The sequence below is a fragment of the Martes martes genome (assembly GCF_963455335.1).
Source record: "Martes martes genome assembly, chromosome: 1".
In the NCBI taxonomy this organism is placed as follows: domain Eukaryota; kingdom Metazoa; phylum Chordata; class Mammalia; order Carnivora; family Mustelidae; genus Martes; species Martes martes.
The window spans coordinates 45,045,417-45,064,174 of NC_137888.1; the positions used below are offsets into that span (position 1 = coordinate 45,045,417).

The 18,758-nt window shown below is 38.7% G+C and overlaps 1 protein-coding gene and 1 pseudogene across 3 annotated transcripts in view; one reads left to right on the forward strand and one right to left on the reverse strand.

The window, feature by feature from the left end:
* Positions 1-18,758, forward strand: part of CRYBG3 (crystallin beta-gamma domain containing 3) — a 117,067-nt gene that overhangs the window by 22,326 nt on the left and 75,983 nt on the right. For both annotated transcript variants that reach the window (XM_080800719.1, XM_080800720.1), the window contains exon 3: positions 11,244-11,671. In XM_080800719.1, coding sequence (XP_080656845.1) covers positions 11,244-11,671 — 428 coding nt within the window. The remainder of the gene's footprint in view (positions 1-11,243; positions 11,672-18,758) is intronic.
* On the reverse strand, positions 16,610-17,371 carry LOC308350024 (glyceraldehyde-3-phosphate dehydrogenase-like; annotated as a pseudogene). Its single transcript has 2 exons — positions 17,219-17,371; positions 16,610-17,114 (listed from the first exon to the last, which is right to left on the reverse strand). The product of its transcript is annotated as a glyceraldehyde-3-phosphate dehydrogenase-like (transcript).

An 18,758-nucleotide genomic window follows, 5' to 3' on the forward strand; every position in this document is an offset into this window, starting at 1 on the left:
GTATTATTTTTACTTAAGATTTGTAACACTTATTTTTAATCTTAGAAGCAAATAATTTACAACAAAGAGCTACACTTTTTTTTTTTAACTGTTACCTCTGTTTACTGATAGGTAAAGATGGAAACATTGTAGCTCAAGAATATCTTACTGAAGAAAAATAGTCACTCATTGTTTTTTATATTAATCCTATATTGAATGAACAGTGCTGTTTAGAAGATGGATATATTAAATTTATACATCTGATCATATTTTGATTTGTGTAACTCTTCTTTCCTGAATGATGTTTTTCAACATTCTCTTGGCCAAAAGTGATATGATAATCAAATGTAAATGCATTAAATTTTTTCTTGGTTAGGTTAGGGGAAAATTGATTATTGAACTAATTTTTTTTTAAAGATTTTATTTATTTATTTAACAGACAGATCATAAGTAGGCAGAGGGAGAGGGAGAAGCAGGCTCCCCGCCGAGCAGAGAGCCCCATGCGGGGCTCGATCCCAGGATCCTGGGACCATGACCTGAGCTGAAGGCCGGGGCTTTAACCCACTGAGCCACCCAGGTGCCCCATTGAACTAATTTTTAAAATAAATTGTGGCCTTAATAAATGCTTGGCTATCCTTTTTTCTCATCAATATAGATAACAGCAGCAGTATGACATCAACTTATAAAGATTTTCAAATACTGGAACTCCTTTAAAAAAAAATTTCGACTTATTTGCATTTGGAGCCCATTTATAAATAGATTAACTTTAATTGATGGGAATGTTGATGAGAGGAATGAGTTGTCTCATAGTGAGCCACTATTTCTCTGCCTCTGCCAACTATGGGCCCCCTTGGAAATGTTTTAAAATTAACATATGCAGTGATGGAAAGAACAGCCTTTGGAATCAGGCAAATCTGGGCCTAAATCCCAGCTTTCCATGTGGTAGTTTTGTAATCTCGGAAAATTTACTCAACCTCTTTAAACTTTGGTTTGCTGATCTGTATTGGGTGGGGGAGGGTTGTTCAGTCCTGTTTCATGGAAGTGTTTTGGAATAACTGAGATAACCTGTAGAGCACTACACAATGCTGAGCACAAAATGGGTACCCAGGGAAAGAGGTGCCTTCTTGCCATATAAAGTCAGGCTAAAACTTAGAAATAACTCTTTGTTTGAGAATGGTGCTGGTTTTTTCTGGGTGAATAGTATAGAAAAGCTATTAAAAACATTGATTCTCTATCACATTTGAAAAGGGGCATACATGGAGATAAACATATTGAAATTTAGCTAGAAGTCAAAAATATTCACCCCTTGATTCAAACTTCTATAAAGACTGAGTGGTGTCAGGGAGCCTAAAGTAGAGATCCCACCATGCCACTCTGTGGTGCATATGCCCAAAGGGACTGGCAGGGCTGCAGCCTGTCAGTATGGCTGGGGCTGGTCTGGGGCCTTGATATCTTATAGTTCCTGGGTGTTGCAGGTGTTTTGAAGTACCTGCTTTGATTTGCAGTGGCTCATTCTATCATAGAACTGTAGTGGTCCTACTTTGTGTATGATTCAGTACTTTGTCAAAATGGAAACAGACTAAGGAAGGTCATGTACATACTGCAGATTTTGTGAGTACATTGACCTCCATGGGTGCCAGATATTGACTCAAGAACATTAGAGGGGGTTCTGAAAAGCTCTCCTAGAAACAAAAACATTTATTATTCTTGCCCAGTGTTTTCCCTGGAGAACTCTTTATATGGTAACAGAAAGGAGTGGCTTTTCTCCTATCTTGTGTCATTTTGTTCCTTTTTTCTTCCGTCTTTCCACACCTGCCCTGGTTGATTTGATTTCTACCTGCATCATAGCCTGTGACAAAGCTCTCACCTGTCTTTCCAGCCCAACATGTTTTGCTGAGCATCAGGGTAATAGAACCAATTCTTTACACCTTTCCTGCCAGTGTTGCTGGGTATAAGATTTGTCATACTCAAAGTTGAACTCAGACTATTTTATCCTAATTTTTTTCTCTTTCTGTGTTCATGTCCTGCTAAAAAGTGCTACCAATTACCCAGTCTTGATGTTTAGAAATGATTCTATCATTTTGTCTCCATCCCCATTGTGCCAGGGACCATCAACAGCCCTTTCTTCCTGTCCATACCCTTTGCTATTCTATAGTTCAGACTTTTCTCTTTTTTTTTTTAAAGATTTTTTTTTTTTTTTTCCCGACAGAAAGAGACACAGTAAGAGAGGGAACACAAGCAGAGGGAGAGGGAGAAGCAGGCTTCCTGCTGAGCAGGGAGCCGGACTCGGGGCTCGATCCCAGGACCTTGGGATCATGACCTGAGCTGAAGGCAGATGCTTAACGACTGAGCCACCCAGGCACCCCACAGACTTTTCTCTTTTACATCAACAGTTTTTACTCCTGTGTTGTTTGTTCTGACACATAAAACAGATGACTGTCCTGGGTCACTTATGGTTAAGGGCCCTTATTTGGTATACCATATATAACTACATCCCTTTATCAGAAATTACATGGAAATGAAAAACTGAAAGTAACACCTCAGGTAAAACCTTAATTCCATTTTAGAGCATTTTTAAAAAGTGAAATTTCAACTTTTAAGTAACTTTAGTAACAAATTATCTGTGACATGTCAGAACTGATCACAGCACAGAATCATGACATTAAAGTTGCAGGTAATTTGTTATGTTAAACAATAACCAGCTTAGAGCAAAATAGTTGGCCAACTTGCTCACCTGTTCTAATTTTTTAGTGGAAAAATAATGCTGTGATAAAAATGTAATGTTATCTTTCAAGCAAAATTACTTTAACAGTGGGGGTAAAAATTGCTCATCTTTGCACCTTACCATTAGTCTCGAAATCCATTTATTGAGAAATTTCATTCATGCAAATATGTATCGGTAGTTTATATGGAATTAATCTGGCATCCCACCACAAATTAAATCCATTAGGATGAAGGTAAACAGTAATTTTGATTTAAAATTAAACTATAGCTTAACTCAGGATATCAGCAATAATCTGATAATAATTATTTTCCTCAAAATTGAGGAAATTTTAACTGTTGGTGGTAGAATTTCAAATATTGACAAATTTGCCGAGTAATATGTTTCAACCAGATGTCTAAGGAGAAAACTAACTGAATTCTCAAGTAAGCAGCTGGTTTTAGTTTATGAGTGCCAGATTTTAGTATGTATTAATAATTTAGGTGATAGTCATATTCAGGATGAAAATGTATAAAATTGTTTGCTTTCACCTTGTGATAACAAGGAAAACAGTCTTACGAATGTTCACTGGAGGAACATGTACATAGGCAGTTTCTATTCTGAAAAAACTTCTGTTGTAGTAGAAATTTCCCAGACAAAGAGGCCAAAGAGTAAGTGGTCTCAGCAGTGGGAGTAGTGTTAATGCAAAGATGTTCTGTAGGAAGAGAGAGAGAGGAGAAGAGAGAAGGGGAAAGAATGAGTGAGGCTGGGTATGATGACTTTAGGTATTTGCAAGCATTGTGAGTGGCAAGAGATGAAACTGGGGAAAGACACAGGGGACTAGACCCACCGACACCTTGAATGCCATGCTTGAGAGTTGGGATTTTATCCCGACAGCGGAGCTGTGATCGTGATTAAAGGCCGTTAAGGATAGTCAGATTTGAATTCTAAAAGATTGCTCTAGTTTTTGTCTGGAGAATGGACTGGGGGCAGTGCAAGCAAGGAAACAGATGATGTTTTTTCTGACTTTTTAACAAGCGGAAATGTTAAGATTTGCAGAAAATGAAAGAATGGAGACAAAACATGGTCACATTCAGTTTTGGATGTACTGAGCTTGGGATTCCGGTGAAGTATCCAAGTGGCTATGGACGCCTGATTGATAGTGGAACCTACTGTCTGAGCTGCAGATAAAAACCTGGGAATCTTATCTGATTAATCTGTGGGAAATAAAACCTTGTAAGAAGGTCATGAAGATAAAGCAGACCCAGGCTAGAAATTGGAGAAATATGTTCGGTAAGGAATGGCTAGAATGATGTGAAGTTGGAGAGATGGAGAAGGTGTTTGAGAGGAAGGAGGAAAATCTCAGAGTAGTGTCATGGAAGTGAATAGAAGACTGGTTATCAGAATGAGATTCAGTCTCACATTCTGCAGATGCACCGTGTAAGAAGTGTATTGAATTAGCAAGTGGGACAGTGTTTCTTAGAGACAGTGATCAGCACAACTAGAGAGGAAGCCCGATTGTAAGTGATTGGGAGGAAAGGGAAAGAAGGTGGTGAAGATTAGGAACCCTTTTTTGAGGAGGTTGGTAGAGGAGAGGGCTATCCTTGTGCATTTACGTTTGAATGATGGGCTTCTGGAAGGGACAGATGAGGAACTGTGGTTCTCGAGGAGACAAGGATTGTGCAGTGGTGTCCTGGTGGGGAAATTCACCTTGGGAGGAGTCCATCCTTCCTGGTGAAGCATGGCAGTGAGTGAAGGAGGCGTGCCGATGCTATTGGCAGTCAGGACTATGAGGGAATGTCTGCATGAAATGGAGAGTAGGGACCTCTGCTGAGCAAGGTGGTGGGATAGTGGAATGGGGGGGGCGATAGGTGAAAGAGCTGCTGTAGAAAATGAGGAAAGGTTAGAGAGAGATTTCCAGCTGGGGCTATAAATTGTGAACTGTTCGTAGCCTAAATCTGCATAGTGTGCATATCCTTGTGGCTTTTTAAAGCAAGACTCACTCACTTAGAAAAAGATAAAATTGGAATTTTTCTGAGTGGGGATGAGCAAGGAGTACAACTGAGACTTTAAGGTTACTGGTTATATTTGATGGCTGGATAGAGAAGCTAGGAAACTTTGTGGGAACTGAAAGGGACAGTGTAAGGGAAGACAGAAGCTGTATTAGGGCAGGAGGAGTGGTGTGGTGGGTATACCTGGGACAGCGGGGTAAAACAGATGAAATGGGGAGAGGGTGTGCACACGGGGAATGCCTGAGATTGAGTTTGGGAGGGGATGCAGTTATGGGGGACTAACTAGGGTCAGAGCTTATGAAAGAGGCAAGAAGAGTGGAAGTGGAAGTTACCGGAGTTGAGGATGTTAAGGAACTAGAAGTCAGGGTATTCTGAAGGATTATCCTTGCTACGCCCAATAAAGGCAGAGTCTGAGGTAGAAAGGATGACAGGCCCAGTGCTTGACACAGTAAAAGAAGAGTCACCTGGCTCTTCATTATTTTCCATTCAACAGGCTCTTTGGTGACCGTCTCTATCCTGTGACCTTTTTGATCTTATTCCCTGTGCCACTTACCATGTTGGCACAGCACCTGCCACCTGCTCTAGGCTATTTGAGGAGGTGACAAACTCATACCAGTTGGACTTGCAAATAAATTCTTACATCACTAGAATGCGGGCTTCATGAAAGCAGGGCTATTGGTGTTGTGGGGTTTTGTTTGTTTGTTTGTTTGTTTTTACTGTTGCATCTGAACACCTGGAATGGTATGGTGCTGTTCGTTATTTACTGAATGAATGAGTGAATGCTTTCAAGCTTGCATGGACCCTACCTACTACTTGCAGCCTGTTACTGCATTCCCCAGAGACATTAGTCCAAGTCTTCTCTGTTTCCCAGTTCCACCTGCCTGTCCCTCCTTTGGCTTGCCGTCTCCCCTCTCACTTACTGAGGTCAGAGCCACTTGTTGGACCTTGCTCTTCGTCTTCTTCATTTACAGAATTGCTCAAGCCTCAGTCACTTCCTTACCTCTTTACCTGGAAGAGGACGTGTCCATACTCCTCTTCAAGGCTAATACTTTCCCTTTCTTTTTTTTTTTTTTTTTTAAAGATTTTACTTATTTACCCGATAAAGATCACAAGTAGGCAGAGAGGCAGGCAGAGAGAGAGAGGAGGAAGAAGGCTCCCCGCTGAGCAGAGAGCCCGCGGAGCTCGATCCCAGGACCCTGAGACCATGACCTGAGCCAAAGGCAGAGGCTTTAACCCACTGAGCCACCAAGGCGCCCCTCCCTTTCTTATTAGAAAAAGTATTAGAGGCTTTACTGGTCTCTTTATCTCAATTTATGCTTTCCATTCTCTTGTACAACAGTTATTCTCTAATAGGTGTAGAGCTAATCTGCAAAACAAGAACAAAAAGCCATTCTGTCTTAGACCTTAAACTGTCATATTCTTTTTTTTCTAATTTCTCTAAGTTTTGCCTTTTGTCTATTTACCGACTCTTCCTATCCCCTTGCCTACCTACTCACAGCTTAACACTTTGAGTTTAGGGCTGTACTCACAAATTCCTGAGCTGTTAAGACTATTTCTCCTGCATTCCTAGTGCTTCTGTGTAGTCCTTATTCCTTATTTACTAATCTAACAACTGTTGGAGCACCTCTTATTGTCAGACACATTTCGAGGTGCTAGAGATACTACACTGAATAAAATAGACAAAAATCCCTGCACTTGTGGCTTTTACTTTCTAGAAGAAGAAACAGATATTAAAAAATGTGTGTGTGTGTGTGTGTGTATTTGACACTAGCAAGTACAAAGAAAAGATATTGGCACTTTCAGAGTGGAGGAATTGGCAATTTTGGAGTGACTGGGGAAGCTTTTAATGAAGAGATGACTTGTAAATAAAGATCTGAGGTAGGTGAGGGGGAGTGAGTCATATTTCTACGTGGGAGAAGAAAATTCTAAGCAGAGAAGAGTGGATGTACAATTCTTGAGGCATGAGTGTGCCTCATGTTTTTGAAGAACAGTGGGGTAGGATAGTCATCTTTCTAGACCTCACAATGGCATTTGGCATTTACTCCCCATTTGCTTTCGGAAATATTCTTTGTCCTTTGCCTTTGGAGACCAGTATTCTGGAGGTATGACCCGGTCTGGTTTTTGCCTTCTCCATCTCTCTCTGATTCCTTCTCTAATTTGTAACTCCTTTTAATCTCTCTCTCTTTTTTTTTCCCTAGAGCTTTTTTGTTGGTCCCCTTTTTATCCTGCATACACCGTGTATGGCCAAATTGCATTCTTAAACTGTGCTTCTGACTGCTTTCCAGACATCTCCTCTTGTACAACAGCAGGGAACCAAACATTCAGTGACATCTAAGTAATTTGTTGCCTTACCTCCTCCCATCCCCGCAAAGGCCCTGCTCTCACCTCTCCTATTTCCCGTGTCCATTTTTTACTTTACTCAAATTGTTATCCAGTTCAGAAAACTTAGTTATCTATGACTTTATCCCTCAACGTCTGCTTCTGTTATTCATCTTCTCCACCTCATTCTCTATTCCCTGTACCCCATTCATCTTCAACCACACCCTTGCCATGATATACAGAGTTCACAATTCTGTATCTTTGTATATGTTATACTGAGTGTTTAGGATGCTCTTCTCATCCTTCAGGAGCAAGCTCAAATGTTTTGTCTTCTATGCAGTGGATTCTCTTCTAAGCCCCACACAGTGATAACAGCAATGAGCTTCTTGCTAGACTGTAAGCTCCTTGAAGCTGAAACTACGTCTTCCTAATCAGTGTCTCTGATGCTTTCCTGTGCTTCCTGTATTAGGCACATAGCAAATAGAGGAGATAGTTGGATAGAAATTGACCTAAGGGCACTGCATTATAGCATATTGAGTGTGAAGGGAAAAAATTTCAAATTCCCCAGTTACATATGCCTTCTCAGTAGCCTTTGTTGTTATATGTGGAATACCAACATCTTTGAGAGCAACTGGAATTGATGTTTTGTTTGCTTGAATCCTGACTGCTTTCATTCTCCTTGTTGGAACATTGGCAGGCAGTCCTGTTGGCAGGCAGCATTGGCCCTCGCTTGTGGCAGGCTGAATTTTATTGTTGTTTAGGCTGAGGGGAAAGAGCAGCTGTTTTAGATCAGACTTAAAATTTTAATTCTATAAATTAAGAATTTATTGTGTTTACTTCAAATAGCAGTGCTCTTTTCTGCTAGTTTTTGTTGCTATTTTAGATACCTTTTTCTTGTTGGGAGTATTTCACTGATAGAAGTTTCTCAGAAGAGTATTAGGGAAAAGTTAAGAAATGAAGACCTCCAAGGACAAAAAGTGCTCTTCAGTGAACTGAAGATACAAAGATTCTGGAATAGCAAAGAAGCTGAAAATAAAGGGAAGGAGAAAAAAGGGATTTTTAAAAAGATTATATGTATATTCTTTCTTTTTTTTTTTAAGATTTTATTTATTTGAGAGAGGGAATGAAAGAGCATGAGCTGTCGAGGGTCAGAGTGAGAAGCAGACTTCCTGCTGAGCAGGGAGCCAGATGCAGGACTCCATGCTGGGATCTTGATTCTGGGACTCCAGGATCATGACCTGAGTTGAAGGCAGTCACTTAACCAACTGAGGCACCCAGGCACCCCAAATTATGTATGTAAAAGTTAAATCTGGGGGCACCTGGTGCCTCAGTCAGTTAAGCCTCTTAACTCTTGATTTCAGCTCAGGTCATGATCCTTAGGGTCATGAGATCAAGCCCCATGCTCCATGTTCTCAGTGGAGTCTGTTTGTCCATCTCCCTCTGTTTCTCTCCTGTTCACTCTGTCTCTCTCAAATACATACATACATAAATGAAATCTTTTAAGAAATAAAAAGGTTAAATGTAAAGGTTTTCAGTTGTTTAGCAAAATGTATCTCTTTTGTTGAGAAAGCAGTTTATTGTATTTTGAAAGGAATTATAAAAAATAGTTGAGGCAGTGAAATAATATTTTTGACAAATCGTCTTGAGATTTTTTTTTTTTAAGATTTTATTTATTTATTTGACAGAGATCACAAGTAGGCAGAGAGGCAGGCAGAGAGAGAGGAGGAAGCAGGCTTCCCGCTGAACAGAGAGCTCAATGCGGGGCTCAATCCCAGGACTCTGGGATCATGACCCGAGCCGAAGGCAGAGGCTTCAACCCACTGAGCCACCCAGGCGTCCCTTGTCTTGAGATTTTATCGATGTCAAAAAATGTAATTTCCTGGGGCGCCTGGGTGGCTCAGTCATTAAGTGTCTGCTTTTGGCTCAGGTCATGATCCCAAGGTCCTGGGATTGAGCCCTGCTCAGCCTGGAGCCTGCTTCTCCCTCTCCCACTCCCCCTGCTTGTGTTCCTTCTCTCATTGTGTCTCTCTCTGTCAAATACTAAATAAAATCTTTTTAAAAATGTAATTTCCATGTTCTTTTAATGTTCCCCCTTTTGTAAACCATTGCCCCAATTTTATGACTCTTATGAATTTCTGAAAATTTTTAAGAATATTTATGATATTCTAATGAATGGCCTATAGTTTACGTCCTTCAGATAGCTACTCAGGAAGAGCAGTTGTTCATACTAGCTATAGAAAAAAAAATCATTGTTCTGTTCATGTTACAGTCTTAATTCATTTTGACTCAGGAAGAAATGTTGTGGCTGCTAATTACAACAAATTAAATGGCATGGTTAAAGGACAAAAAAATTTATGTGTATCAAGATATTTTCAGGATGTCAACTAACATTTCTTTTGCTAAACTGAGAGAGCCATTATGTCAGGAGAGGACACAGCTAATTTATAGCGCATTCTCCATTAATGAGCACAAGGTTGGAGGGATGAGATGGAGACAAGTGGGAGTGAGTTGCAGTTGAAACCAGTAAAAGGTGAGACTTAGAATGACTCTGGAAGGTTGGTCATATTCTAAATGTAGAGACTCACAAGTTTTATTAAGTTCCTAACACATAGAAAAATGCTATCTGTGTGTTTCCTCAAAAATACCCTCTGACTCCGAAGGTGGGGAACAGACTTATAATACTGCTTGTGGGGCACCTGGGTGGTTCAGTGGGTAAAAGCCTCTGCCTTAGGCTCAGGTCATGATCTCAGAGTCCTGGGATCGAGCCCTGCATCGGGCTCTCTGCTTGGCGGGGAGCCTGCTTTCCCCTCTCTCTGCCTGCCTCTCTGCCTACTTGTGATCTCTGTCAAATAAATAAATAAAAATCTTAAAAAAAAATAGTGCTTGAAACTAATTTCCTGGGGTAATAGGTTATAAACCTTTTCTCAAGCTTTCATATGTTAAGTTTTGTTAGTGGTTAATGGAACACTGAATTAAAACTGTTTTGAATTTGAATTAAAATATGGAAAGAGGTAAACAAATAACATTGAGATCATAATGCTCTTGCCTGCTTGAAGATCAGCCTTTATAAAACTGTCATGTGAACTCACAGTGGCCTAAGGTGACTTTACCTTGCTGTACTGATCTTTTTTCTGACTCACACTGGAGCTTTTCTTTTATAAGGACTAGTGAGCATGACATCTGACAGATACTGTCAGACAGGCATTCCTTCTACAAGTAGGTGAGCAGGCATGTTTGGAAGGCAGGCTGAGTTGGCACATGGGCCTAAGGTTAATGAAGCTTCAGGGAAGAGTGTGACAAGGAATGCCAACAAGCTCCTTGATAGAGCAGTTCCGTCTTGCCTCAGAGAGAGTACACATGAGTGTGAGTCTGTTTTGCTAGTAATTTCATTATGAGCAGTAAAACACACCCGGGAAGTGTTGAACATCTGCAGGAATTCCCAGTACTGTGCAGGTTTGTGTTAATGCACATCTGAGGATTTGGTAGTTTACTATTAAGGATAATGGGCTTTTCCTCTGAATTGATGCACCATGTTGCTGACTTTTCTCATCTTTTTGAGAAACAATTTTATACAATGTGGCAGCTTCTTTGTGGGTTAGGACAGTGCTGAAATGGGGTCTATTTAGGTTTACCTATTGTACAGAGTACTTGAAAGTACTGTCCATTAGTTCTGAGTAATGAAGGCTAAATTTAAATATACATAAAATTTGCTATGATCTGTTCCTTTATTTATCTCTCCCTACGCATCTCTCACTCTTCTCATTTTGTACCATAACCTCCATTCATCTTTAACTTCTTAGAAGCTGTCACATGACTAAATAGAGTGGGGGAGGAGGGAGGAAGAGAGCTAGGGAAAGAGGGGGATGAACAAGCATCACTTAGTCACGTAGTAGGTGTCCCTCCAAGGGCACTTCTAGGAATACTCCTCTGTGTTACGTCCTCTGCTGTCACTGACACCAGACCTGGACCAGTTACTCCTGTTCTGCCTTCCCACATGGAGTGTATTTCTCCCCTCATGACATTTACTATATAGCCTTGTTTAAGTTGTGCTGACCATGCCCTTCCCTAGACTGTAAACAGCCTGAGGAATCAGAAGCCATCAGTCTTACTCACAGATGTATCCCTGGCATCTGGCACAAATTGTGTCATATGATACTTTATTAGTAGATCTGTGTGATTTTTTAAAATTTTTAAAATGATGACGTTTATTATTCTCTGTTTTGTTTTCAAAGATTCCCCAAAGTGAGGACAAAAGGAACCATGCTGAGAAGTTAATCACTCTTCCAACGCAGGAAGATTCCAAAAAGGCAAATGACCTTTCCCGTTCCACCTCAGATACCAAAATAGGAGAAAACGATAGACAGCCAAAAGAAAGCTTTTTTCAGTTTCTTGGTAACTTATTCAATATCTCAGGAAAAGCATCTCTTAGTGATGCCAAGCAGTCTTCTTTCAAAGGTGACCATGACAGAACTGAAAAAGATCTACAAAATCCCAGTGACCATCCTGAGGAAGAGGTCAGAAGGGAGAGGGAGATTTTTAGTGGCTCCCTGGGAACAAAGACGCTTCCAGCAGAAGAAGTGGAGAACTCAGATGAACCCTCAGATGCCTTTTCTCTGGACACAACACAAGACAGTGAACAGGAAACCAGTGATTTACTAAAGTAAGTTTACAGTTAGCCAAAAAACTGAGCTTTTGGACCTAGCGTTAAGCCTCAGTTCTACTCTTATTAATTAAGGGGAATGGAAAAAGTATTCTGTAATGTCCTTGCTACTAGGTAGAAAAAAAAATTAATGATTCTGTGTATCATACATATCATCTAGGGCCTTAGGATCTATTTTAAGGGGCAGTACTGATACCTTTTAGGTGCTAACTTTGTTATAGTGCAAGTTTTATTTCTAATTTAAGACTTCCTTGAATGAGAGTGTTTTCTGTTGTCTGAATTCTTCCTGTATTAGGGCAGGCAGTGAGTTCAGGATCTGCATTTTGGGAACAAAAATGATTCTAAGGTTTGTATTCACATTCTGTTAATATCTTTGTGGAATGAAATTAGAGGGGTTAGAAACTTTAAATTGACTCTACTTGTAAAACTGGCCTTGTGATCCATTTCCACAGCTGAGAAACTGAAATCTTACAAACATATAAAGATTATTTCACCATCCCTTTTTTCTTTCTTTGACTAGCAAACAGGCACCAACTTGTTTTTCTTTTACTCAAATGAGCTTTAAGGATTATTTTCTACACAGGAAATATGTATAACAATGTTTAGTCCATTAACCATTTTGTGTAACACAGAAGTATTCATTCTTAGCTAATATTTTATTTTTAAGTTCTACCTGTGAATTGTATTTGAAGAGGTCATCAGTAAATATATCTGTGTAGTTCTTTATAGTTTCAGAGCGTCTTCATGTATATATTTTGAGGTAATTCCTCATAGCAAGCTTCAGAAGTAGACACAGATCCAACTGATACTTGTGAGAAACTGAGATGCAGATAGATTTCAGTTTGCCCATGAAGATTGATGGGGGTAGGGCTTGCCCTAAGAAACGTCAGTGTGTTGAATTTGAAACAATGTCATACTAATGTAATATTTACTAAACATTTAAATGGAACAGAATAGATTGTCCAGAAGTAGACCCTTGTATATATGTGATGGATGTGGTGGCATTTTTATGTTCTTTTTAAAATTTTTAAATTTTTTTTTCCTGTTTATATGAAAGAGGACTTTGTGAAATTGGTTAACAGTTTGGAGAAAAACTTCTTTAAATTTTTAAATTTTTTTTTCCTGTTTATATAAAAGAGGACTTTGTGAAATTGGTTAACAGTTTGGAGAAAAACATAAAAGCTAGATACTTAACTCATTGGTATATTAAAACAAAATGGAGGAACAAATTTTTTTTTTTAAATATACAGCTGAGAGTAGCTAAATGAGAATTATTCTATTTTGATGAGAAACAGCTTTCTAAGCATGATAGCAATGGAAAGTGTCAGGAAGGAGATTAGTAGATTGGATTACTTCTAATTTTAACACTCCTATGTCAAACAAAATAAACAATGATACATTATATGGGCAAGTGAAAAAATTAGGTACAAAAAAATGTCAGAATGCTTTAACTGATAAGCATTTTAGACACTAGCTCAATGATAGAAGAAAACAGCAACTGATATAAACAAATAAAACAGATATAGAGGGCTAATACATAAGTGGAAGAAAGGCTTATTCTCACCAGCAGTCAAGGAAATGCAAACTACAATGGAGTAACCTTTCTCCTATTGAATCGATAACAGTAATACTAAATGATGATTTTCGGTGTTACTCAGAGTTGATACAGCTGATGTGCCATATAAAGTGCTCAGAGTAGAGGCCACAGTTCAGAGCAATGTGTGTCAAGAACCTCAAAAAGTGTGTAGGTTATTTCTAATGATATACGTGACTGTTGCTGAAACATTATTTACGGGAACATATCATTAGAAACAAATGTCCAACAGCAGAAATGGTTAAATTGAGGTACCTCTGTAATAAAGGATTGTCTAAAGTAGTGCTATTTAAAATGTGGGGTTTTGATTAGCAGCATCAGGATCACCTGGGAATCATCAGAAATACAAATTACCTTGGGAGTAGGGCCCAGCAGTCTTCTAACAAACTCTCCAGATAGCTTTTTGTACCGGAGAACTTAAAGTGGTAGGGATTTTGAGGTTGTTGTATGGGAATTAGGTGGTTTGGAAAGTTTGTGCTTTTTTCCTCCTTTTTTTTTTTTTTTTTAAATCCCCCTTTGGTTTTTATTAGTGGGTCATTTATTTCTTTGGTACTAGACAGAAGAAAATGGAAGATGATACTGTGCCTCTTATTTCTTGTCGGTAAAGCCTTCCTTATTAATAGAACAATTGCTTAAGGCAATTATCAGAACCAGCTCCACAAAGCTTTTGTCTTGACTAAGATACAAGCTTCCTCTGGCCCAGCTTCAGAAGCCCTACAAATTGCCAGGTGTAGAATAGCAGTTAGTAACTTCCTATGGACAAATGTCAATTTGTTTAGGAATTATCATATAAAATACCATTTTGTTTAATAGTTTGTCTTGACAATATGATTAAGAACTACTTATAACCAATTTTAGACATTTGTATCTGGGGAAGATATTTACTAATAATTTTAAGACTGTACTAGAAGTATTAAAGTTCTTTTAGTTCTGTAATACAAATTTACTAAAAGCAAGGATATATTTAATTTTTTAATCAAAATCATGGGGATATTCCAAATATAAAATGTGATTTAAAATTATGATTTGTTGATGTAAAATTAACGAACCTGTAGAATCTCTGAAAGTAAGAGTTTTATTCAAGCCCAAGTTAGAACAGCTGGCTGTAATACACATACTTCACAGGGAAGAAAATGCTCTGGGGAACGAACAGTTTTTACAAGGTTATATACTTTTTGACATCAAAAGATTATAGATTAGGATATAAGGAGGAATCACAGGTTTTAACGTCAAAGAATATAAGGGAGTAGGAGCATTGATCAATATCTTTTTTTTTTTTTTTAAAGATTTTATTTATTTATTTGATAGAGAGAGGTCACAAGTAGGCAGAGAGGCAGGCAGAGAGAGAGAGAGGGAAGCAGGCTCCCTGCTGAGCAGAGAGCCCGATGCGGGACTCGATCCCAGGACCCTGAGATCATGACCTGAGCCGAAGGCAGCGGCTTAACCCACTGAGCCACCCAGGCGCCCCCATTGATCAATATCTTAAGGACAAGATGGTTTTCTGTTAGCCACTCATTTATAAAGCAGGTGTACAGTGTATGCTTGGTGAGCCTTAAATCAGGCTTCTGGATTAAACAAAGTTAACATACAGTCATGCTGACTCAGAAAGAAACCTGAAATGGCCTCTCTTGTATTTCAGGCCTTTAGAGAGTGTTTTCTTTCATCAAAGTCTATACTTCTGAAATTAGTAGGAGAGTTCTGCATCACAGAAAATTTCCGTTTTTTAATATAAGGAAGAGTGAATTAACTGAGGTTTTTGCATCATTTTTATCACATAAAAATGCTCCTACTGTTCTTTCTCTATAGATCTTTTATAGTTAGAATCTACTAAAAATGGTTAATAATTAGCTTAATTTAGACAGGTTTATATTCTGTGCTGTATAATGCTGTCTATTACTAAAATATCAAACATACATTTGAAATCACTATTACAGTTTTCAAAATTTGGGCAAGTTATGACCTATAATTTGAAGAGTGTTTTAAAAAAAATCCTACTCAATAGTCATTGTAAATGATTTCATCTTCACTTACTTAAAAATAATAAACAGCTTTATAATTGTTTTTATGTATAGTTCACTATGCAGAATTCATTTTTAATATCCATAAAGCCTTTCATTAAACCTGTTTGGTAACAACTTTTAGAGTGTCTTCCAAACATTAACTTATGCTTCCAGAATAATTAGGAAGCTACTTCATTGTTGGGTTGAAATTTTAAAAAAGTTCTATGGTTTTTTGTTTTCAACAGATTCATATCCATAATGAATTTTTTTTTCTGTCAAAGCTTTATTTCGATTTAAAAAATATTGCTGTGGGCACATGGGTGGCTCAGTCGGTTAAGCATCCAGCTCTTGATTTTGGCTCAGGTCATGATCTTAGGGCTGTGAGATCGAGCCCTGCATCACCCACCTTGTGTTAGGCATTAGAGCCTGCCTAAGATTCTCTCCCTCTCCCCCTGCCCCTATCTCCCAAATAAATAAATAAAATTTAAAAATTGCTGGATTTGCAACTTTTCTTTACATGGAAAAGTTACAAGCTTTTTTTGATATTGTTAACTATGTATTTGAAATGAAATATGTCTTAATGCTGAAAAGGTAGCTTAATCATACTTTCCTAAAAATAAGTTAGATACTTTGCTCTAAGGCAATATTTTTAGGCTGTTATTTAGAATTTTCTCTGAAGAATGACACATGTCTTTGGTTGACCTTTGAAATATTTGGTATATCAAATATATACAAAAAAAGAGTACAGTCCTGTGTGGTATTTGGAGGCTTAATAAATCTTTACATGTTAGGTATGTCTTGGGCTAAAATGCGTAAAACCTTTTCAGATTTCCAGTATGTTCATATGTTTACTTAAATACTTGAAATGTATAGGTATGTTATTTTGTTCTCCCTCGCCCCCCTTTTTTTGGTCTGGATACAGTGTTTTTATCTGTTCTGTGAAAAGGTAGGGCTTTCTAACTTCTTTAGGGGGCCTGGGATGGAAACACAAATGTCAAGGTTGGGATAGTCTCTGTGTGTTAGGGATGAGTTAGAGGCAATGACTCCCCAGCAGTTAACAGCTTCTCTCTTCCTCTCGTGCTCTTACTAGAGCTGGTGGTCCAGGAGTCTCTTTAAGCCTCCTTGGAGGCCATGTGGACCTTAAGGTCCTCCACTTGTTTTCTCTAGCTAACTTCATTGTTATACCAGGAAATGAGCTAGACAAAGTGGTATTTGAGGTCAATGCCAGTCCCAGCATCAAAGATGAAAGAGTGGGGGTTACTATTGAAGTTTCAGGAGACAACCCTCTGATGCTTGTTTCACTACCTTCTTGATGTCATCATTTCTGGAGGTTTTCTCCAGGTGTCAGGTCAGATCCACAACTGACATGTTGAGAGTGAGGACATGGAACAACATGCCAGGGTGCTTCCCATTCAGCTCAGGGATGACTTTGCCTACAACTTTGGTGATGCCAGTAGAAACAGGGATGATGATCTGGGCTGCCCATTGGCTATAACACTACAGCTTCACAGAAGAGCTGTCACAGTCTTCTGGGTGGCACTGATGGAATGGACTGTGGTCATGAGTCCCTCCACAATGCCAAAGTTGTCATGGATGACTGTGGCCACAGAGGCCAAGCACTGGTGGTATAGGAGGCATCGCTGACAATCTTGAGGAAGTTGTTACACTTCTCATGGTTCACACTCATCACAAACGTGGAGGCATGAGCAGAAGGGGCAGAGATGATGACCCTCTTGGCTCTACCCTTCAAGAGAATTCCAGCCTTCCCCATGGTGGTAAAGGCACCAGTGGACTCCACAACATACTCAGCACAAGCATCACTCCATTTGATGTTGGGAGGATCTCGCTCCTGAGAGATGACAATGGACTTCCATTGATGACGAGTTTCCTGTTCTCAGCCTTAACTGTGCCATTGAGTTTGACATGGTTGGAATCATACCAGAATATATAGACCATAGAGTTGAGGTCAATGAAGGGATCATTGGTGGCAATGGTATCCACCTCGCCAGAGTTAGAGCAGCCCTGGAGATCAGACACCAGTCCATCTGAGACTTGACCTTCACCCTGGTGTCTTGGGAATGCAGCTGGCACTGCACAAGAAGACATTGCTCTCTGTCAAGGGGGGAGGAGTAGAGAGCCTGTTTTATTTTGTTCTTACTATGTTAGGATCACATACCTTTGGTTATACAGGATGAACTATAGGTCCTATACACAGTTTACATAATACATGAAATTAATACTCCCTTTTCTCTACATTCTCTAAATATTATTTTCAGCTTATGAAAAATCTTTTTAATTTTCCATCTTCAGTCTATTTTTAAAGTGGCATGTTTTTGACATTTCCAGTTTATTTACTAGAGAAAATGGCAATTAAGAACAGTTTTATATTCTTAATACTACTCAATTATGGAGACTCAGCTGCATCCTGGGAAAGAATGATGTAGAAGATAGACTACATTGGCATGACTAACCTTTTAAAAAGAGGGAGTACAGGTCATCAGTACCTGACAGAACTAATTACAGTATATGAAGCTAAGCTTGAAACTTTGATGCTCAGTACTTTAAACATGATAATATAGTTGTTCAGTATAAACAGAACATATTTTAGTTACAATTATATAACATTTCCACCCAGGTACTGCAGGAGATTATCTAGTTAGAAATTTAAACTAGTTCATGTATATCAATCACTTCAGTTGAAACTACCCAGCAAGTCCTAAAAAATGGAGGAAAATGATTTCCCTCACCCCTGAAAGGACTCCAAAACTACCAAAAGGCATTATTAGAGGGAGTTGAAATTTAATGGGTTTTTCTGTTTGGCTTATTTTATTGGAAGACCTTTTAGATGAAAAGGTGCATTATTGTATTGGAGCAGGATAAAATGTGTTGAGGTGTTTTCAGGAGGGAGTTGGTAGTAAGAGAACTAAGGTTCCTAGAATAAAATTCTGATTCCTATCTCATTTCTTGTTTCTTTGGACATTATACATATTTCTTTGTGTAGACATTTTTATTTTATCAGTCTTTTGAGGAAAAAAATACTGCAGCCTGTTGGAAGTTGGTTGTAAGTATAAAATATTAAAGCTTTGAGAGAAAAACCAACCAAACAATAAAATTTCTTGTAATTTATTCAGGCTTCTGGATCTTCATATGTTGTTCTGAAGGCTTTTGTATTTTCTGAATAATTAGTATAGTTTGATACCAGATTTCACCAGTAACATTAATTTACCTACATGGATTTTTCTCTTTTTCCGTATTTCCATAGACAGTTACCTTATTTACTTTTGAGTTTGTTTCATAACAGTCTTTGATCTAGCTTAACACATGCTAAAGCTAACACCACTTTTGTAAGGCAAAGCCTTTCTCTGTACTTCTCCTTCAGGTGCTTTCTGATGGACAGTAAAAACGTGCATGTTACCACACAAAGTTTTACAATGGTGTGATAGTATTTGAGGGGCCAGCAATTAAATAGATCAAAATACATTATTTCAGCTAA